The sequence below is a fragment of the Musca autumnalis genome, unplaced genomic scaffold (genome assembly GCF_047663935.1).
Source record: "Musca autumnalis isolate F117 unplaced genomic scaffold, ASM4766393v1 scaffold_5, whole genome shotgun sequence".
In the NCBI taxonomy this organism is placed as follows: Eukaryota; Metazoa; Arthropoda; class Insecta; order Diptera; family Muscidae; genus Musca; species Musca autumnalis.
Window position 1 is genome coordinate 67,357,457 of NW_027412088.1, and position 24,476 is coordinate 67,381,932.

A 24,476-nucleotide genomic window follows, 5' to 3' on the forward strand; every position below is an offset into this window, starting at 1 on the left:
ATACATACACACAAAAACAAAGATAAAGGCATCATGTCATACAAACAAAACTCACCATAATTGTTTTTTTCAACACGGCATCGAATAGCGAGAGAAGAGAAAAAATTGTCGAAGAAAAGAGAGAACTATTGTCCAGTTGACAAAAACTATTTTTGGATTTAACAAAACCCAATTGTTGGAGTCACAATACTACATTTGGAATTTAACAATATCTTTACAATACATATTTAGCTCTTCGAATATTGTTGGATCAATCATATTTTTTTCTCTGCGTGTATTTCAACAGGGGGCCATCACTCTACGTTCCCTGAAAATTTCAGGAAAATCTGTTGAGTAGTTTCGTAGATATAACATATTTATAAAAGTGGGCGGAAAAGTGGGTGTGGCCAATTTTTCTTTGCATAAAAACCTAAACTGGACTATGACTAATATTTCCACAAAAAATTATCCAAATCGCTCCAGCCGTTTTCAACTGATTCAATTACCAACAAACGACAATTGAGTTTTATATATAAAGATTAGCTCCACATATGGAGCTTTTGATCTGTACTATAGATATGTGCTCCATAAATGGAGCTTTTGATCTATTCTATAGATAATGAGCTCCATATATGGAGCTTTTGATCTATTGTATATATGGAGCTTTTGATCTTTTTTATAGATCATTAGCTCCACATATGGAGCTTCTGATCTGTACTATAGATCATGAGCTCCATATATGGAGCTTTTGATCTATTCTATAGGTCATGAGCTCCATATATGGAGCTTTTGATCTATTGTATAGATCATGAGCTAAGTAAGTGGAGCTTTTGATCTAGTCTATATATCATGAGCTCCATATGTGGAGCATTTGATCTATTCTATAGATCATGAGCTTCATATGTGCTCAATATATGGAGCTTTAGATCTATTCTATAGATCATGAGCCCAATATATAAAGCTTGTGAACTCATCCGGGTTAATAAATCTCCCTTAGATCTTTATACTATGTACTTAACTTCTATTTATGTATATTTTACACTTACCTTATGTTTACGCCTTAATAGATGTGGAGCCCCACCAGGAGGCTGGAGCGGCACAGCCGGTTCTGGTGTAACGGTCTGTACAGGGCGCGGTGGTTTCAAAGCCAATTTCTTTAAACTGGCAATACGTTTATCACACATCAATGACACATCGTCAATTCTTTGGAGAACCTTTTGAAAAAAAAACAGACAAAAAACAGAAATTAAAAACACGCACAGTAACAAATGGATTAGCTTTAAAGATCGGAATGTGTATGAGTGAGTTATGTTTCAATTTTGAATGAAAATAAAAACAACAATAGCAAAACAGAATTATAACAATAAAAATTTGTTTTCATTTCTTGTCATGGCCAAAAAGAATGAAAACAAAAATAGACAAGCGTCAAACATTTTCAAGATTCTGGAGAAAGTGTCGAAAAGCATTTCAGGGATGGGACAATAAAATAAATTTGTTGACATAGCACGGCAGCAAATGTTACATACACACTTCCATACATAAGAAGTGAAATATTTTTAAGTGGATTATTGTAGTTTTGCTTGTCGGTTGGTTAATTGTCTTGTAACTTTCATGGATGGATGGTTGGATTGATGGCCTAGAAGTGGGCTATCAGAACAGAAAATGAAAAACATTTAAGAAAAAAGAACAACCTTAAATACATATGTTTTTTCCAAGAAATTCAATTCAAGTTATGTTTGAATGTAGAACAAGTATGGGTTTTGTATTCTATGGCGGCTGTAATGGATGTCTGTTTTCTTTGATGAATCGAGGGAGGGTATTAGATTTATGACAGACGTTTTGAAAACAAAGCTTTGCTTTTATTTATCATCGAATGTGGCATTGATTTAAATCTAAATGTAGAAAGTGTTTCTTGTGGGCCTTTTTTCAGTTTAGAGCTTTATGATGGATTTATAACTAATTAAAAACAAATGCATCTCAAGAGAATCAAAAGATTTGTATGCATTTTAAAGTCGTACAAAAATTAATGCATCACTGCAATAGAGTTTTTTAAAAGAGAACAGTGTGTCCAGAAAATAAAATATTGTTATCGACAACATTTTCTATGGAAATTATTGTTATCGACAACATTTTCTATGGAAATTATTTTTATCGACAATATGTTCTATAGAAATTATTGCTATCGATAATATTTTGTAAAGAAACTATTGTAATCGACAATATTTTCTATAGAAATTATACTGATCGACAATATTTTCTCTAGAAATTATTGCTATCGACAATATTTTCTATAGAGTTATTGTCATCAACAATATTTTCTATAGAAGTTATTGTTATCGACAATATTTTCTATAAGAATTATTGTTGTCGACAATATGTTCATCAGAAATTATTGCTATCGACAATATTATCTATAGAAATTATTGTTATCCACAAATTATTGTTATCGACAATATTTTCTATAGAAATGATTGTTATTGACAATATTTTCTATAGAAATTGTTGTTATTGACAATATTTTCTATAGCAATTATTGGTATCGACAATATTATCTAGAGAAATGATTGCAATCGCCAATATTTTCTATAGAAATTATTGTTATCGACAATATTTGCTATAGAAATTATAAAAAAATTATTGCTATCGACAATATTTTCTATAGAAATTATTGTCATCGACAATATTTTCTTTAGGAATTATTTGTATTGACAATATATTGTATAGAAATGTTTGTTATCGACAACATTTCCTATAGAAATTATTGTTATCGACAATATTTTCTATAGAAATTATTGTTATCGACAATATTTTCTATAGAAATTATTGTTATAGACAATATTTTCTACAGAAATTATTGTTATCGACAATATTTTCTATAAAAATTATTGTTATCGACAATATTTTCTATAAAAATTATTGTTATCGACAATATTTTCTATAAAAATTATTGTTATCGACAATATTTTCTATAGAAATTATTATTGACAATATTTTCTCTAGAAGTTATTGTTATCGACAATATTTGCTATAGAAATTGTTGTTATCCACAATATTTTCTATAGAAATTATTATTATCGACAATATTTTCTATAGAAATTATTGTTATCGACAATATTTTCTATAAAAACTATTGTTATCGACAAAATTTTCTATAGAAATTATTGTTATCGACAATATTTTCTATAGAAATTATTGTTATCGACAATATTTTCTATAGAAATTATTGTTATCGACAATATTTTCTATAGAAATTATTGTTATCGACAACATTTTCTATAGAAATTATTTTTATTGACAATATTTTCTATAGAAATTATTGTTATCGACAATATTTTCTATAAAAATTATTGTTATCGACAATATTTTCTATAGAGATTATAGTTATCGACAATAATTGTCAGATTTTTTGTTTCATTCGACCTTTTTCATTTAATTTTGAAATAATAAGAAGTTATCGACAATATTTTCTATAGAAATTATTGTTATCGATTCGAAAAAATTTTCTATATAAATTATATTTGTGGACAATATTTTCTACTGAAATTATTGTAATAATTGATATTGACAATATTTTCTATAGAAATTATTGTTATCGACAATATTTTCTTTAGAAATTATTGTTATCGACAATATTTTCTTTAGAAATTATTGTTATCGACAATATTTTCTATAGAAGTTATTATTATCGTTGTTGTGCACAATATTTTCTACTTAAATTATTGTAATCGACAATATTTATCACAGAACGTATTGTTATCGACAATATTTTCTATAGAAATTATTGTTATCGACAATATTTTCTATAGTAATCATTGTTATCGACAATATTTTCTATAGAAATTATTGTTATCGACAATATTTTCTATAGAAATTATTGTTATCGACAATATTTTCTATAGAAATTATTGTTATTGACAATATTTTCTACTGAAATTATTGTAATCGACAATATTTATCACAGAACTTATTGTTATCGACAATATTTTCTATAGAAATTATTGTTATCGACAATATTTTCTATAGAAATCATTGTTATTGACAATATTTTCTATAGAAATTGTTGTTATCGACAATATTTTCTATAGAAATTATTGTTATCGACAATAATTCCTATAGAAATTATTTTTATCGACATTTTTTATAGAACTTATTCCTATCGACAATATATTCTATAGAAATTATTGTTATCAACAATATCTTCTATAGAAATTGTTGTTATCAACAATATCTTCTATAGAAATTGTTGTTATCGACAATATTTTCTATAGAAATTATAAAAAATATTATTGCTATCGACAATATTTTCTATAGAAATTATTGTTATCAACAATATCTTCTGTAGAAATTGCTCTTATCGACAATATTTTCTATAGAAATTATTGTGATTGACAATATTTTCTATAGAAATTATTGTTATCGACAATATTTTCCAGAGAAATCCACAATATTTTCTATAGAATGTATTTTATCGACAGTGTTTTTATAGAAATTATTGTTAACGACGATATTTTCTATAGAAATTGTTTTTATCGATAATATTTTGTATAGAAATTATTGTTATCGACAATATTGTCTATAGAAATTATTGTTATCGACAATATTTTCTATAGAAATTATTGATATCGTCAATATTTTCTATAAATACTACTGTTATCGACAATGTTTTCTATAGAAATAATGGCTATTTTCGATAGACATTGTTATCGATAATATTTTCCGTTCGATATCTTGAGATATGAACGATTTCTTTATACTGCATCCAACTTCTTAATAATACCACTGTTTAGCAACTTCACTCTTAACTGAAGAAGACAAACAAGCGTATTGTGCGTCTTATGCCCATTGCACGTTCATTGTACGAATGAACGTTACTCCTCCATAGAAAGTAAATAGAAAATTTATAATTGCCTACGAATGATTTTTAATTTCATTTGCGCTCTTTTTCGCTTGGCATGCAAACGTTGTAGTACCACAATGATCATTTGCCGAAAAATAGCATTGCATTCCCAAAGCTAATAAATCCAAACAATGGTCGTCTTTCTTCTTTCATTGTCTGTTTGGAATGGAGGTTCATGTGTTCGTTGATCTGTCACATACTAGCCATAAATACGCACCACAAGTAATTAATCACCGAGCAATGATTGTTAATAGCCGGCAACAAGTCGTTTGCTTCCAGCAATTGTCGGCGGAGCACATATGCAATGCAATCATAATGCGTTGCTAATGTGAGGCATGTCGTTCTCATAAAACCACCGAAAAACGCTGCTTCCAAGAAACTTTTGATTTCAACATCATTATTCAGTAGACTGCAGTTTTTTTTTTTTTTTGTTCAAGTCATTTTAACGATGACAGCCGTGAAGAGTTTAATGTTTTCTTTCAATTGCCTCATAAGCATAAAGATAAAAATTTTTGATAGAGAAATTTTCAAGCGAATAATATTACGACTGTGTGGACAATAGCAATCACTTTTAACAAGATTTGTCAATGAAAACTATTGTGGTTGAATGTGTGGGGCTTCGGTGGATTCCTAATTTTTCAATGTACCTCTTAGGTCAAAATAGCTCAACTCGAAAGATATTGAATTCGAATATCACTCTAAAAATTTGTTTGGAAAAAAGTGTCGATTATACAAATTTCTATAACAAATGTTGTCGATAACAATAATTTCCATGGAAAACATTTTCGATTACAATAACGGCTATGGAAAATAATGCCGATAACAATATTTGCCTTGAGAAATATTATCGATAACAATATATTCTATGGAAAATCATTATCGATAACAATAATTTCTATTGAAAATATTGCCGATATCAATCATTTCCATAGAGAATAGTGCCGATAACAACAATTTTCCCTGAAAATATTGTCATAGTAATACTTTCTATAAAAATTTTTTGTCGCTAACAATAATTTCCAAATGAAATGCTGTCATTAAAAACAATACCTATCGAATATATTGTCAATAACAACAATTTTCCATATTCAAATATTTGAGAAAACTGATTGACGTATGTACATGCCACTTGATTAAATATCTTTCACAACGTTAACTAGGCACACATCTAGTTAATGGCAATCAATCATAATTAACACCTCCATCATCAACAATTTCAGATGCAAAAGTAGAAAATAATTAAATTCGCTATTTTGTAGACACAATATCAAAAAAGTTTCACTCTTACTACCAAAAAGATAAGTCATTTAAATAAATTTGTATTTTTCGTGAATTGCATTTTGCTAAAATTTAACTCCAAAGAGGACTTGCCAAGTCAATTGTATTGACCATGAAAAAATGTGTATGCATTTAGTAGCATAATATTGTTGGTGTTTGGTATTGTTCGTCGTCGTCGTAATAGAGTTGGCATCTTCAATACCGGCAACATTATTTGCAACTATGGCCAAAAACAACGTTTGCATGGCATTGCAACAGATTGCCAATGCACATTGGCGTTATTTGCTGCAATCTGTGGATGAGTATTTGTTGATTTATGACGCTGGAGGTTGTTTGGCATAATGACTAATATTCGTAACTTCTTTAAGCCTGAGCAGATTCATAAGAAGATGTTCATGATAATGGTTGTGGTGACAGTGGTTTTGTAGTGTATGTAAACTGTATTAGAAACTGTGGTCGATAACAACAATTTCTATAGAAACTGTGGTCGCTAACAACAATTACTATCGGAACTGTTGTCGATAACAACAATTTCTATAGAAACTGTGGTCGATAACAACAATTTCTATAGAAACTGTGGTCGATAACAACAATTTCTATAGAAACTGTGGTCGATAACAACAATTTCTATAGAAACTGTGGTCGATAACAACAATTTCTATAGAAACTGTGGTCGATAACAACAATTTCTATAGAAACTGTGGTCGATAACAACAATTTCTATAGAAACTGTGGTCGATAACAACAATTTCTATAGAAACTGTGGTCGATAACAACAATTTCTATAGAAACTGTGGTCGATAACAACAATTTCTATAGAAACTGTGGTCGATAACAACAATTTCTATAGAAACTGTGGTCGATAACAACAATTTCTATAGAAACTGTGGTCGATAACAACAATTTCTATAGAAACTGTGGTCGATAACAACAATTTCTATAGAAACTGTGGTCGATAACAACAATTTCTATAGAAACTGTGGTCGATAACAACAATTTCTATAGAAACTGTGGTCGATAACAACAATTTCTATAGAAACTGTGGTCGATAACAACAATTTCTATAGAAACTGTGGTCGATAACAACAATTTCTATAGAAACTGTGGTCGGTAACAACAATTTCTATAGAAACTGTGGTCGATAACAACAATTTCTATAGAAACTGTGGTCGATAACAACAATTTCTATAGAAACTGTGGTCGATAACAACAATTTCTATAGAAACTGTGGTCGATAACAACAATTTCTATAGAAACTGTGGTCGATAACAACAATTTCTATAGAAACTGTGGTCGATAACAACAATTTCTATAGAAATTGTGGTCGATAACAACAATTTCTATAGAAATTGTGGTCGATAACAACAATTTCTATAGAAACTGTGGTCGATAACAACAATTTCTACAGAAACTGTGGTCGATGACAACAATTTATATAGAAACTGTGTTCGATAGTAACAATTTCTATAGAAAACAACAATTTCTATAGAAACTGTGGTCGATAACAATGAATTTCAATAGAAATTGTGGTCGATAACAACAATTTCTATAGAAACTGTGGTCGATAACAACAATTTCTATAGAAACTGTGGTCGATAACAATAATTTCTGTAGAAACTGTGGTCGATAACAATAATTTCTGTAGAAACTGTGGTCGATTACAACAATTTCTATAGAAACTGTGGTCGATAACAACAATTTCTATAGAAACTGTTCGATAACAACAATTTCTATAGAAAATGTGGTCGATGACAACAATTTCTATAGAAACTGTGGTCGATAACAACAATTTCTACAGAAACTGTGGTCGATAACAACAATTTCAATAGAAATTGTGGTCGATAACAACAATTTCTATAGAAACTGTGGTCGATAACAACAATTTCTATAGAAACTGTGGTCGATAACAACAATTTCTTTAGAAACTGTGGTCGATAACAACAATTTCTATAGAAACTGTGGTCGATAACAACAATTTCTATAGAACCTGTGGTCGATAACAACAATTTCTATAGAAACTGTGGTCGATAACAACAATTTCTATAGAAACTGTGGTCGGTAACAACAATTTCTATAGAAACTGTGGTCGATAACAACAATTTCTATAGAAACTGTGGTCGATAACAACAATTTCTATAGAAACTGTGGTCGATAACAACAATTTCTATAGAAACTGTGGTCGATAACAACAATTTCTATAGAAACTGTGGTCGATAACAACAATTTCTATAGAAACTGTGGTCGATAACAACAATTTCTATAGAAATTGTGGTCGATAACAACAATTTCTATAGAAATTGTGGTCGATAACAACAATTTCTATAGAAATTGTGGTCGATAACAACAATTTCTATAGAAACTGTGGTCGATAACAACAATTTCTACAGAAACTGTGGTCGATGACAACAATTTATATAGAAACTGTGTTCGATAGTAACAATTTCTATAGAAAACAACAATTTCTATAGAAACTGTGGTCGATAACAATGAATTTCAATAGAAATTGTGGTCGATAACAACAATTTCTATAGAAACTGTGGTCGATAACAACAATTTCTATAGAAACTGTGGTCGATAACAATAATTTCTGTAGAAACTGTGGTCGATAACAATAATTTCTGTAGAAACTGTGGTCGATTACAACAATTTCTATAGAAACTGTGGTCGATAACAACAATTTCTATAGAAACTGTTCGATAACAACAATTTCTATAGAAAATGTGGTCGATGACAACAATTTCTATAGAAACTGTGGTCGATAACAACAATTTCTACAGAAACTGTGGTCGATAACAGCAATTTCAATAGAAATTGTGGTCGATAACAACAATTTCTATAGAAACTGTGGTCGATAACAACAATTTCTATAGAAACTGTGGTCGATAACAACAATTTCTATAGAAACTGTGGTCGATAAGAACATTTTCTATAGAAACTGTGGTCGATAACAACAATTTCTATAGAAACTGTGGCCGACAACAACAATTTCTATAAAAACTGTGGCCGATAACAACAATTTATATAGAAACTGTGGCCGATAACAAAAATTTCTATAGAAACTGTGGCCGATAACAAAAATTTCTATAGAAACTGTGGTCGATAACAACAATTTCTATAGAAACTGTGGTCGATAACAACAATTTCTATAGAAACTGTGGTCGATAACAATATTTCCTATGGAAAATGTGTTCGATAATAACAATTTCTATAGAAACTGTGGTCGATAACAACAATTTCTATAGAAACTGTGGTCGATAGCAACAATTTCTATAGAAACTGTGGTCGATAACAACAATTTCTATAGAAACTGTGGTCGATAACAACAATTTCTATAGAAACTGTGGTCGATAACAACAATTTCTATAGAAAATGTGGTCGATAGCAACAATTTCTATAGAAACTGTGGTCGATAACAACAATTTCTATAGAAACTGTGGTCGATAACAACAATTTCTATAGAAACTGTGGTCGATAACAACAATTTCTATAGAAACTGTGGTCGATAACAACAATTTCTATAGAAACTGTGGTCGATAACAACAATTTCTATAGAAACTGTGGTCGATAACAACAATTTCTATAGAAACTGTGGTCGATAACAACAATTTCTATAGAAACTGTGCTCGATAGCAACAATTTCTAGAGAAACTGTGGTCGATAACAACAATATCTATAGAAGGTGTGGTCGATAGCAACAATTTCTATAGAAGGTGTGGTAGATAACAACAATTTCTATAGAAACTGTGGTAGATAACAACAATTTCTATAGAAACTGTGGTCGATAACAACAATTTATATAGAAACTGTGGACGATAACAACAATTTCTCTAGAAACTGTGGTCGATAACAACAATTTATATAGAAACTGTGGTCGATAACAACAATTTCTATAGAAAATGTGGTCGATTTTCTATAGAAAATATGTTCGATAATAACAGTTTCTATATAAAATGTGTTCGATAATAAGAATTTCTATAGAAACTGTGTTCGATAACAAAAATTTATGTAAAAAATATCGTCGATAATAATAATTTCTATAGAAAATAACAATAATTTCTATTGAAAATATTGTCGATAACAATAATTTCTATAGAAAATATAGTCGACAACAATAGTTTCTGTAGAAAATATTGTCAATAACAACAATTTTTATAGAAAATATTGTCGATAACAATTGTTTCTGTAGAAAATATTGTCGATAACAATATGTTTTATAGAAAATATTGCCGATAACAAAAATTTCTATAGAAAATACTTTTAGAAACAATATTTTCTGAAGCAAATATTGTCGATAACAATTATTTCTCTAGCAAGTGTTATCGATAACAAAAATGTATATCGAAAATATTCTCCATATATGTAATTTATATCGAAAATATGTTCGATAACAATAATTTCTATTGAAAATGTTGTCAATAACAACCATGGAAACGAAAAATATTGTCGATAAATATAATTGCTATCGAAAATATTGTCGATAACAATAATTTCTAAGAAAATATTGTCGATAACAATAATTTCTATAGAAAATATTGTCGATAACATTATTTGTACAGAAAATATTGTCGATAACAATAATTTTTATAAAAAATATTGAAATTGCTGTCGTAAAAAATATAATAATAATTTTTATAAAAAATAGTTTATAGTTTCTATTTAAAATATTGTCGATAACAACAATCTCTATAGAAAATATTGCCGATGACAGTAATTTCTATAGAAAATATTGTCGATAACAAAAATTTCTACGAATATTGTCGATAACTATTTCTATACAAGATAATGCCGATAACAATAATTTCTATAGAAAATATTGACCATAAAGATAATTTCTGTAAAAAATATTATCGATAACAACAATTTAAATAGAAATTGTTGTCGATAGCAATAATTTCTATAGAAAATATTGTCGATAACAATGGCTTCTATACAAAACATTGTCGATAATAATGATTTCTATAGAAAATATTGCTGGTAACATGGGTATTATTATCGATAGCAATGGTTTTTATAGATAATATTGTCGATAACAATGGTTTCTATAGAAATTGCTTTCGATAAAAGTTGTATTCAATGCGGTTTACATTAAAAGTTATTTAATATTTCCCATTCCACACATCACAGTGCCTTGAAAATGTTCACTGACTTTGGTGGGCATTGCACGTTTTTTCTTCATCACTGGACAAAAAAGATCATGGAACTAAGACATTGCTGTAGCTGAGCAGACGACCAGACTAGACTGCTTATCAAATATTCGAAGGAAAAGGTCATCAAGTTTATGTTGGCAACATTAGCGGAAGTATTGGCTGGTGAAGATGCACCACAACGAATGTCATTTATTAGAAGTTCAAAACCAAAATTTTTGCCCCCGGGAAAACAAGTTTAAACCGCAGCACCATCATCATCATAGTTAGTGTGGCTAATGGCTGTGACATTGCTGCAAGGAATATCCCATGAAGATGTGGCAACTTGCAGGGAAACAGTGGTGGTTGCTGCGGTGGAGTCTGTGAGACAGATGACAATGGAGTGTTTGCTCAAAGAGTTTATGTAATATTCGGAAGATAAATTGAAAAACTTTGTGGTGACATTAAAATGCTGGCAAAACAAAAGGAGTTGCTGTGTTTTGTATTTGCATTAACCTCTGCTAAAAAACAATTTCCGGCTAATCAACGCTAAACATCTTTGCCAAGTTGGTGCAACCCACATGGAAAAAACAACAAAGCAACAATGAATATTTTTCCCAAAATATATTTAAATATCATATCCACATCCAACAAACTGTTATTTGAAATATGAAGCTACCATCTGGAACGGAAAGGAACCAATCGATTCATCCAGCCGGCAAGGTGTGTAGCTTTTAATCGAATTTGTGATTTCGCCCCCTCACATAGCCTTGAGGTTATTTGCTCACGAATTGTGGAATTGTGTAGTGTTGCGTTGTGGTTGATTGCATAAGGATCCAAACGAATGGAAGAAGATGTGGTTTGAGGTTTACAATGTGGGCATCTTCATGGAAGCATTGGCACTGCAATTTTGTGGCATGTCTCAGGTTGTTGGTTAACATTTTTCAAATAATATCCTCTTCAAAGATGAAAAGGAAAATTTCTTGCAATGTTGTAGTGAAAGTTTTTTATTTGGGGGATTTTTTGTTAGTGGTTTTGGGGAGCATCTTCAGTTGAAAAATGTTTTTTTTTTTTTGACAAGTTTTTTGCCAGTGATTACAACCTGATAAGGTTAAGTGATGTTGCATAAAAGTGTCATTGGTAATTGCTCAATGTTGTCGCGTATTTTTCCTTTGCCAAATGATGCCATTGCTCCTTTCTAATGCCCGTAATTTCTAGCCCTAGATAACCGGGTAGGTAGCTACCTATTAGTTATCTTTACCTACGCGTTTGGTAATTTCTACGTGCCATTTACCGAGGCGTGTAAATTTTGAAAACATGTGGTAACATTTGTGATTTTCATTCATGATTTCGTAAAAACATTGCCACATATAAGTGTTTTACAATTTTTAACACATTGGCAACCATCAACCAGGCAAAATCCTTCGTGTAAGTAACACGGCCGTTTTCGACCATAGATAACTACGCGTAGAAACTACGGGCATAAGCCAAAGAGAAATTGTTTATGTTTTGGCAGATGTTTGAATATTTCGTGTCATTTCAAGGAAGTCCAATGTTAGAAATGTAAATCTTAAATTAATTGTTAAATAATTGTAGATAATATTTGTATGGGATTATGTATATTAGACAACGATTAGATGAAAAAGAAATAAATAGTACCCACTCCTTTATTTTTTGATAATACCGAAAGTTGATTAGATTGTGTTCAAGATTGTACATATCACTTCATATAAATCAGATCACATTTCTCAAAACTTTTGTTGATTGATGGAATTGTAATCTTCCACCACTGGCCAAAGTCTACTGGCTGTATTGCAAGTGATAAAACTCGTCCTAAGTGAAACAATGATCTTCACGCCATTGTTTGAAATGGTCTATGGATCTGAAGCAAGTGCACCAGAGATAGGGTAGTTGCTGGAGTGGGAAATATCTTAAAAAGTCTATTTTTAAAGAATTGTGCGTGTCATGCCTTTGCAAGAAATTTGTGTTTCGGGTCACGCGTGCCGAAACCCGAGTGTCACAATCGTGCCTAATTTTTGTATTTTCATTAAAAAGGATTCGTGCGTGAGCGTAGGTGATCGTGCCTATTTCCAAATAGCCGTTTTTGTGCGTGAATATGCATAAACATGATGGTCGGTACCTCTTTTCTAGGCACGCGCTCATCGTGGAACTAAATGTCGTAAGATTAGATCCCGAATTTTGAACGTAACTTTTAGGCGTTTGTGGAGGTAGGAATCATATACAGAGGGGCTAATTATTACACAGCCTGGTTAGGGTTTTGGGTTTTCCCGGTTTTTATCATTCCCGGGAAACGGGAATCAAGAAATCGCAATTCCCGGGAATCCGGGATTTCCCGGGAAATTTGAAAATACGAGAGAGGATCAATATTTTCGTGATTTTTTTTATCTTACCATAGTAATTTATATAAAATACAATATTTTCAAAGAGTTGCGGGCTCAAAAATGGAAGACACGTTTTCGCTCTATCGATTAAAAACGAAAAAATACGAAAAAATGCACCATGTTGCCCGGATTTTGCCCATTATTCAAAGCTAATGAAATCGCTCTATGGAAAGTGGTTTGGCTCAAAAAATGAAGTTATTGATCAGAAATTCCAATTTTATGGGCCTCGAAAATCGTATGTTTTATTCTTATGCTTAAGATTGTATCAGTCAGCTGTGCCGACTGAGATATACCCTCGCCTCGGACCTAACGAAAAGAAGCAAACACAATACTTCTGACGTTTCTAGGAGCTGTTTGAGTTTTTGAGCCAATTTCTTAGGAAGTATGGATTTGCCCCGAAAACATTGTACCGTTTTAACTAGGGCCGCACACAAAACGTGTTGCTGGACCGATATAGTCCATATTCCAACCTGATACATGACTAGATGAAATAATACGATATGCAAAGTTAGGACCAATCAGAAACATCCTGCGGGAGTTATCTTGCCAATTTTCCATTTTAATTGTTGCCGTCGAGGTTTCGAGGCCGTAAAGACAAATTGCTGAGAAAATATTCAAATCGATCCAAGAGGAAATCAAAAACTTCACTTTTTCCGAATTTTGTGTGGAACCCGTTCTATGCCTGGGAGTACTATTACCATATGCAAAATTATGACCGATTCGGTTATTCCCTTCGAGAGTTATCGTGCGCACCATTTTAGCGATAATTGTTGAACTTTTGTATGGTCCATCTTCGAACTTAAACTAAGTTTGAAAAAAATCTTGAATGCCAAATTTTTGACCTGTTCGGTGGCTTCGTTCGAAAGTTATCGTGCGCACCAGCCAGCAAGCCTGAGCCTCTTTAGCCCAATGGCTGAGGGTATAAAAATGGGCCTTTAAAATAGAAAATATTCTTTCGCACTTAAATAAAACAGAATAAAAATCCGTCGTTATAGACCATGTTTTTGGTGTTCATTAATTTAATATTAGTTGTGATAAATGTAAAAAGATTTTTCCCGATTTCCCGGGAAATATGATTTTGTTTCCCGGGAAAATCCCGTAACCAAAAAACCGAGAATTCCCGGGAATTCCCGGTGCGGGATTTCCCTACCCAAAACCCTAAGCCTGGTCCAATCAACACAGTTTACATGAGTAAAATACATATTATCTCATGTATCACAAGAACTCCACTTGGGTACTGTTTTTGGAAATTGGGAAATAAAACTCCTTTGAGTACGACTATCGGTCCTAATCTCCGTTGTTAATGAAATTTCTTGACCGTCTATATCGACTATAATCTGCTTCTATAATTTATTATATTCCTCTGGCATAAGGGACAACAAAAAGGGGACAAAAACTCAAAAAAAAACTAAGGAATTAATATTACGTAAACTAAAGTTTGGATATTTTAAGGTCGGTTATATTCCTCTGGACATTGCGTAACAAGTTTTTCCATTTTACTTTAGTATTTTCTTTTTACACGATTTTTAAAGGGAATTTTTTAAAAAATTAGGCACGATCGTGTCACGAACGTTTCGTGAGTGTTTTAATTTTGCAAAAAAAGCGCGATTACGTACGGCACAACAATTTTTCGCTATGCACGGAGGGCACGACACGCCCAACTCTCGACATGACACACGACCACCTCTTCAATGCAGCATTCACGAGCAAAAGGAAGCATAACCCAACAGACATTGCAGGACGCTTTGTTATTAGGTCCACGCTGTTGTCCGACAAGGCAACAACGGTGTGCCACACATCAGCTTTCCGATGTGGGCATTAAAATTGCAACTCCATGTTAGTCAGGAATCTACAAGGCTACCTACAAGGAGTATTTGGTAAGCACTCATTATCTGCTGAAGTGGAACACGCACTATGACGACAAACACCTTGAGAACTTTGAATATCAGACCGTGGTCCTCAAAAATGAATTTATACAAATTAAGTTGGAGGCGCTTAAATTTAAATATGGGAAAGCTCAAACCATCACAGAAGTACTTTAGAATAACTTGGATATGTTCAACCTGTAAGTTAATTTTTCTGCCTAATCTTGTTCTGGGTCTATCTCAACTGGAGTTTAGTAAAGTAGGTTTGGCGGGGCAGTGTGTCGTGCGGCCCTTGAGAATTTTAAATATCTGACGGTGGTCCTCAAGAATGAATTTATACGAATTAAGTTGGAGGCGCTTAAATTTAAATATGAGAAAGCTCAAACCATCACAGAAGTACTTTAGAATGACTTGGATATGTTCAACCTGTAAGTTCATTTTTCTGCCTAATCTTGTTCTGGGTCTATCTCAACTGGAGTTTAGTAAAGTAAGTTTGGCGGGGCAGTAAAAAAGATGCAGTGTGTCGTGTTGACCTTTTCCGTATGCTGGATAGATGTTTTGCATGGTGTCATCAATCCTTGCCCGCTTACACAGGGGAAGTTTTTGTGAATTCTGAATCAGCAATGTTCATAGATGAGAAAAACCCAAAAACAAGAAAAAAAAACGCTGTATAGATTTTTAAATAAATCGCGGTCAAAATTCACATTTTTAGGTGTTTTTTAGGTTTTTACGATTTTGCTTGGAAACCGCAAGTCCAATCGAAATGGAGCTAAAGAAAATGTTGTAATTGTGAAAATTCTCTACAGGATTGACGTTTATGATTTGTTCTCAGGCTGTACCATTTTTGAGATAAAGGAGCTCAGTTTACATTTTTAGGTTTTTTTGTTAGGGTTTCGCGATTTTGCTTGAATACGGTAAGTCTTATCGGCATGGGGCCTGAGAAAATCTTATAGCTGTGAAAATTCTCTACAAGACTGGCTTATGTAATTTTTCCTAGGTTGTACAATTTTTTAGATATATAAGTTTAAGTTGGGAAATTGCAGTCATGACGTTGTTTTATAAGGAGACGATACAGAATTGAATTGAATTTTAATTGTCCCAATTTCAACTTCTATATCGCAAAAGTTGTAAAACCTACGAAAATATCATTAAGGTCAATCTTGTAGAGAATTTTGATAGCTACAACATTTTCTTTATTCCATTTTTGATAGAACTTGCGGTTTCCAAGCAAATTCGCAAAAACCTAAACAACCCCTAAAAATGTCAACTTGAATCGCGATTTATTTAAAAAGCGCTCCAGCGATATTTTTAGTTTTTTGATTTTTCTCATCTATGAACATTGAAATTTCAGAATCCGTAAAAACTTCCCAGGTGTAAGCACCTTCCATTTAAATTTGATTCAAAAACACCGTGTCCCTGATTCTGGGTTCACTTGGATTGACTCGACGTAGCTCATTTGCCAATCCCACGTCCTCTGCTGGGACATTTGGTCTCACTTCGGATATTCAACCAGCAGATATTTAGCGAGCGGCTGCAGCTGTGATGATTTTCCGGAGCATTCTATCTGAAACTATGTCAATTAGCTTTCCCATGATTGATGAAAGTGTGGCGTTCAGAGGTGATAACATCGAACGCTGTGATTATGAAGACGTTTATAGAAGACGAATTTGTCCCATCAGGTGACACGATGGTTATATCTGGCGTACTGTTATACTCTCCACTGGTAGAGACAGCCAGTATCATACCCTTCTGGTCATTGCCGAGGACCAAATGCCACAGCTAATGAGGAGCACTAAAGTTAGTTATGTCCTTCCCAAAGCGGTCTAATGTTGTACCTATAACCTGGAGTACAGCAATTTATCGGCGGGATGTATACATTAAGCAACTCTACCTCGGCACTTCCACACCCGACTGCTTCCCTCAAACATTCAATATACCAGTCATTAGAGCAAGGCTCAAGCGAGTTAGATTTGTATTGTAAGAGACTGTGTTTTCACTTCGTAATATTTCTTTCAAACTTAAATTAAGTTCGCAGAAGGATTATGTCGGGCAACTCCTTCTATCTATCTCCCTCAAAATTGCAGCTTATGTGAAGTTTACGAAAGGTTCGAGGGTCACTGCGAAACTTCAGCCGAAGGTAGTCCTTGTAGTCTTGTATACAACGATGTAGTGATACTTCCTGACATATTTGCCCAAAATCTCTAAAAAAATCCTACGGTGTCTAACTAAAATGGCTGGTGGACACTATAACCGTCGAAAGAACGACTTCCAATCTTAGACCAAGATTCAAGATAGACTATATTATGGGAAGTCCCGGTCCGCACTAGAGCGATTTCATTGAACAAATTTCACGAAATAATGCGTCCCTAGATTGAGTTCCATAGTAGAGTAATATTATGAAATTACTGTAGTGGAGAACTCTATATAAGAACGCCTAATTTCGTGAAATTTTTTTTTCAATGAAATCGCTCTAGTGTTGACCGCGTCAAAGGGACCGTGTTTCAATAGCGAGTAGTTCTTGTGATAATGACTACAATATTATATTTATCTACAGGATGTGCCAATATGCGCCAATATATAGTGTCACTACTTAACACAAAAGATGTTCCTGCTGGAAGTATTTTGGAGATTTATTCTCAACCTCAGCCAGAAGTATGTACAAAGATGTTTGTACAAAAGGCAAAAGAGGGAATGGTAAAAAAATTTCCAAAACGAAACTATGTTAGAAATAATTTAGCTTCTTTGGCAATGCCATTGGACCCATTTTGAAAATGACCTCATATCCGCTCTAATCATATTTGAAAACTACTATGTTTCAAGTAGCCCTTATTATATATTGTTACCTTTCAAATAAGAATTCGCATACTTAAAGTCCAAACTAAATTCTAAATTATTCTTATAAAAAACGTGACGAGTGGCTCTCAAAAAAAATTCCCACAATTAAACAAATTTTTAGTTCTAAAAACTAATTAAAATGAATTCCGAGTGTCATATAAAATAACAAAATATTTTAAATTTAACAAAAAAAACTTAAAATTGATTAGGTTGATACCCTTTTTTGTTTTGTTCCACTGATGATATGATATACTGGGAACACAGGCAGGCAGCAGCTCATGTTGATTAATTGAGGAAATAAAATAAAATGAACAATCAAAAAAGATTTAAATTCTTTTTACGAAAAAATTACGAGTGAGAAGAATAAACATGAAATTCATTGTAAAAAAGCACTCCCATCATTATCATTAAGATCGCTTTCAAGACACCAACAAAAAACAACAAACAAAAGTAATAATGACCACACAAACAACGATTTATTTATTAGCTGTGCTTAACATTTAACCTCAGGTCAGCAAAACGATGAAGAACGAGAAAGAACATTATGACAGTCATCAAATAATGTTGCATGTTTGAAGTCGCCACTAATATCGGTTATTAGCTCATCTATTAGCTGAAACACACGCACACACTTGTCTTTTATGGCCCACTTAAAATATTTTTTAGAGGAAGTTAAAGATGATGGTAAAGATCGTCATCAAAAAAATCTTGTCCACATCTTTTCATAGTCTTCCTCGTCATCTTCTAACCAATCAGCCAGCCAACTGATACACACCAAACTATTCCACCTTGAAGAGCTGTGGCATGCCAAACACTCTTACCCAACTGCAGTTACGTGTGCTAATTAATTCATAATACTTTTTCTTTAGTAGCCAGCTGGCCACCATCATCTTCATCGTAATATTTTTAACATTCTCTCAAGTTTTGCTGAAAATGTTCTTTCATAAAAATAGCAAATACGGCAACAAAATAATGCAGAAACAAATTTCTTCAAATAAAATTAGAAAATGGTTGGAAAAATTTGCCAGGCAAGGAGATAAGAAGCTGTTTTCATGTTTCACTGTTTAATTAACAGTTGTACAAAAGTAGCAATTTGTGTCCTCATCTCACCGATTTGAACATTGCCAAATTGTTCATAGATCTAAAGAAAATAACAACTAAAAAATACACTCAAAAATGAAAGTCTAGAAGTGTGAATTTGAGATTCAAAGTTGGCGCCCAAGCAGATAAAAAAATAAGTTAGAAATCGGAGTAGCGTATAAACCCATTGATTTTGACTTTAGCAATGTAATCGACTTATGGGTTATAGAAAAGGTTTTGAAGAAAAGTTTGATGCGGGATACATAAAGCGACTTCAAATTGTCTGAAACGGAGTTCCCGCAAGCGTACTAAACTATTATTTTGATGAGTCACATTTTTATCATATTTAATGTATACTCTGAGTTCCGAATTGCTTGATGTTATTGGAGTCCTCCGCAAGAGTAGAATCTGCTCGATACTGTTCGATCGTATTTTGGTCCCGTTCAAAGTGAGCAAAGAATATGCGCTCTTATTCAAGTGGCATATTCGATTTTGAGCGAGTTTCATTCTCTACTCGAATTCGAGCGAGCATTTTGGAGCTCTTACATATAAGGTGATTCCATAAAACACGTCACGTACACTGACAGTTAAGAAGTTGGTCAGTGAGTAAAAGCGGAACAAGTGGCTAAACCAGAATAAGTGAATTGTGGGCAACGGTTAAGTCCATTCGAACCCTGAAAAGATGGAAGGTAGGACCTCAGTCACGTTTGGCAACATTACACTGACTGATCCAAAGTGGTGCGCAAGTTATTTTAATTGGCAGTTTGTCGAGCAACCCAGGAGTGACAGGGCGAAGAGAAGAGTTGCATTAAATCTTTTCATCCCGAGGAGGAAGCACTACAATTTGCAATGGATGCCATCAGAGGAACCCTAAATCATCCAAAGCGTTTAGCCCTGATGGTATCTTCATGGTAATGCTGTAACAGCTGAATAAGTCGGGAGCAGAGTATCTCATCAAAGTTCTCAACCTCAACGATAGCCCCCCACATTGCTTCCGAAGTATGTAAAAGGGGCAGTGTGGTCCCGCCACTGAACCTAGGCAATGGTGTCGCCCGTCGCAAAGAATCCGAAATATATATCCAGTTGCCGATCATCAGCAAAAGTTTCAGAAGCAGCACAGTACGACAACAACTCTGCAAGCTATCTCTCAGAGGGCTGACACTGGATGCTAAAAAGTTTGGTCGGTAAAAATAAGCGGAACAAGTGGCTAAATCATCTGAAGAGTTGCAACATTGGAGTCGGAATGAGTGAATTGTTTGAAACGGCTAAGTCACTCTCGAACTCTGGAAAGAAGGAAGATAGGATCTCTGTCATATTTGGCTGAGTAGATCGAGCAACCCGGGAGTGTCAGGGCGAAGAGAAGTGTACCACGTCGCATTGCCGCCTAGGAGTATCCACCACAGTTTACAATGGATGATGTCGCGAACGCCATCAGGAATGCTGAAACAGGCGGGAGTCTCAAAGTTCTCAACCTGTCGCTAGCCACCCACAATTTTTCCGAAGTCTGGAAAATGAGCAGAGTGATCCCGCAACTAAAGCCAAGTAAAGATACCAGCGAATGTGCTTTTGTCTCTCGTAGCAAAGACACTTGACGCTTTACTGCTCCCAAGTCTCAGGAATAGCTTTTCAGTTCATCATTCCGTAAGAAGCACAACACGACAACAGCGTTGCGCGCCATCTCCACACATATCAGTCTAGGACTCAACCAGAACAAGCAATGCGCTAGGACAGTTTTAGTGGAGCTCGACTAACCAAAGTCCGTTGATACTGTCAAGCACTCCATGGGGTTTGAGGACATTGAGCAGACTACCCTTTGTCTGGACGCCAGTCGTACGTGAAATTCAGGATTAAGAAGTCCAAGCCCTGTAGAGTCAAATAGGGAGTTCCCCAGGGTGGGGGTAATATCTCCTGAACTGTATAAGCTCTCCTGTATTTCGTCCCTTCCAGACGACATTGAAGTTGTAACTTATGCGTATGATTGTGCGATATTGGTTTCAGGTACCTTATGTCATTTGTGAACGGCTAATGTCGTTTGTGAACGGCTGAACTCCTATTTAACTGATCTTAACACATTTTTCCACCCGAGGAAAATGCAGTCATCCACCACTAAATCTACGGCCACTCTGTTCATCACATGGACTACAGATGTGAGCACTGTGTGAATGTAATGGTCGATTGTAGTAGAATTCCGACCACGTCATCCGCTCATGCCACAGCTATCTGCGAAAAGCTGAGATGTAAGAACAAGGTCCTTAAGTTCCAAGCCGGCAGAACTTGGGGGGAAGATAAAGAAAGCTTGTAGGTCGGAAAGCGATAGGTCGGTATGTGGGGCAAACCTATCAGAATGCCGCCTTAGACCTGTAACAGGGTGCCTCCTACAACAGGTGCCTCCTACAAAGATTCTTCTTGTACTACAATACAATGCCTTGCTCTCGTTAAGGTACAGTAAGAAACATCTAATCACCATATGGACAATTATCGTGTGAATGCGGTCCCCGGAGAACATCTCCCATATATCTCAGCTGAATAGCGCAAGCTGCCGCAACAGACTAGAGTAGTTTAGGCTTAACTACGCTCGGGAGGGTGCAACCGTCTAAATTCCCAATGAGCAAGGGTCGATGACACGGAGCAAAACATCTGCCCAGCAGGTGGCACAGGACCGCACAACACACGGCTCCTTTTCAACTAGCTTGCCCAACCTACTTAACTAACTCCATTGGCTTTGTGATTACAACCAATCGAAGCAATTGGAGATACACCCAGATTAGGCAGAAACACGACCTTACAAACACATCATATACAGTTACAAAAACAACATCGCAATTGAGACATATGAACTTTGATATGGGGATGTGGACTCTTTGATTATACCTTCAACCTCTAGGCTAAAGAGGGTATATACACTTTGATACGACCAAAAATGTGCCTCATCGAAATAATGGTTGTAGCATCCAAGTATGTTTGGCCAATTTGGAATCGATTTAGCAATGTCTGTCTGGCTGGCTGGGGCGCACGTTAAGTCTCGTAATATTTTGTTCTCATAAAAGTTCAAAAAAATTCACTAAAATGGTGCGCAGGATAACTCTCGAATGGAACAATCGAATTGGTCATAAATTTGCCTATGGTAATATTACTTGCAGGCATATATCGGTCCACCCCTTCGGATACCTCCCACCCAAAATTCGGAAAAGGTGAAGTTTAAGAGCTCCTCTCGGATAGTTTTGAAATGTTGTTTTTTTCAGCATGTTGTCCTTGCGGTGCGCTTTACGAAGGTAAAATTTTTCTTTGGGGGCAAGTCCATATTTCCTAAGATAATGGCCTAAAAGCTCCAGGAAACCCTGACTGAAACTAAAATGGCAAATCCGCAAGCTAACTCTCGGAGTTTCAGATTGGTCCAAACTTTGCACTTCGTATTATTTCATCCAGTTATGAAATAGATTGGAATATGCACTATATCGGTGCCGTCGTTCCGGTACCTCCAACACAAAACTTTGGGAAAAGTGAAGTTTAACAGCTCATCTCGGATCGTTTTGAATTTTTTTCCAAAAAGTGTTTCTAAAGTTCTTCTCACTGTTACAACTACGTCATTTTTTCGGGGGCAAATCCATACTTCCTGAGATAATGGTTCAAAATCTCCACTTGTTCGTGTACCCCCCACACAAATTTGGAAGAAGGAGTGCAGTTTAAGGACTCGTCTAGGATCTTTTTTAATTTTTGGCGGTCCTAGTAAAGGCGGTACAGTTTTCTCGGGGGGAAATACATACTTCTTGAGAAATTGACCCAAAAACTAAAAAAAACCTATAGACGTCAGAAGTGTTGCGTTTGCATCTTATCTTTAGGTATATCTATGTCCGCACAGTTGACTGATACTTTCATACTTGTTTTTGTCTTCGTTTAAGAAATCAACTTATCGGTCTATCATTTGCACGGTGCGCCTTAACTAACATTAAATGAAAGGTGCTTACACCTGGGAAGTTTTTGCGGATTCTGAAACTATAATGTTCATAGATGAGAAAAATAAAAAAAATCGGCAGAGGGATTTTCAAATAAATAGCGGTCAAAATTCACATTTTTAGCATTTTTCTAGGTTTTCAGAATTTTGCTTGGAAACAACAAGTCCTATCGTAATGACACTAAAGAAAATGTTGTAGCAGCAAAAGGAGTCCGCAAAAACTTAGCAGGTGTAAGCACCTTTCTTTTAAAGTTACTTAAGGCGCACCGTGTTTGGTCAAACTCCTGCAAACATTTTTTTTCTCGAGTGTGGCAGAAATCATACTCAATATGTATGAAAAAGATCCTGTTACAAAATCCATGTGTTTGCACTGCTGACTATGCTACTTCAACTACTGTTCCCTGACTTGATTCTACCACAATTTGTTCCACTAACCTATCGAACGACTAGTAGTAAAGTTGATTTCCTTCAACCACAAAACAACAACAACAACAACAAAATACGAAAAAAAAAAATTATGCCAAAATAATCATTGAATATCATCTAACAGGAGTGTGTTCTTATTCGTATTCCAGAGTAGATTCTAGAATCGTTAATGGAAAATGGCAAATGCAATTTCTTGGCTAGTGAGATGGTGTCAAAACCAGCCATGGAAAAAAGGCAAGATCAGTTTTGGAGGAATAACAAACAAGTTTGGAACTTTTTCTCCTATTCACATTCACTAGATATTCAATGAAAATTTTTGAAGCTACTCGACACTAGTGCTGCTGCTGCTGCTGACGATGATGATGGTGACCTATAAAGGAGTCTAAGAATAGATTACGACGTGTAAACGTGTAGGTTGTTTGCCTTCTTTACATGATCACGTACTGCAACCACAGAAGCGAGAATACTCCGCCACTCATAAAAGTTGGTTAGTAGGCAAATTATCAAAATACAAGAAATATTAAATATGAGTAGAAGATGGAGATGATGATGAAGTAAAAAACGGCCATGTAACCACAATTCAGGTACCATGAATGTCGTCGTTGTCGATGAACTAGAAAAAATAGGCCAACAATTTGT

General features: G+C 34.2%; 1 protein-coding gene across 26 annotated transcripts in view; it reads right to left on the minus strand.

Annotated features, from left to right (window-relative positions):
- LOC141405841 (guanine nucleotide exchange factor DBS) overlaps positions 1-24,476 on the minus strand; it is a 457,151-nt gene that overhangs the window by 225,735 nt on the left and 206,940 nt on the right. For all 26 annotated transcript variants that reach the window (XM_073990593.1, XM_073990590.1, XM_073990601.1 and 23 more), the window contains one exon: positions 1,026-1,193. In XM_073990593.1, coding sequence (XP_073846694.1) covers positions 1,026-1,193 — 168 coding nt within the window. The remainder of the gene's footprint in view (positions 1-1,025; positions 1,194-24,476) is intronic.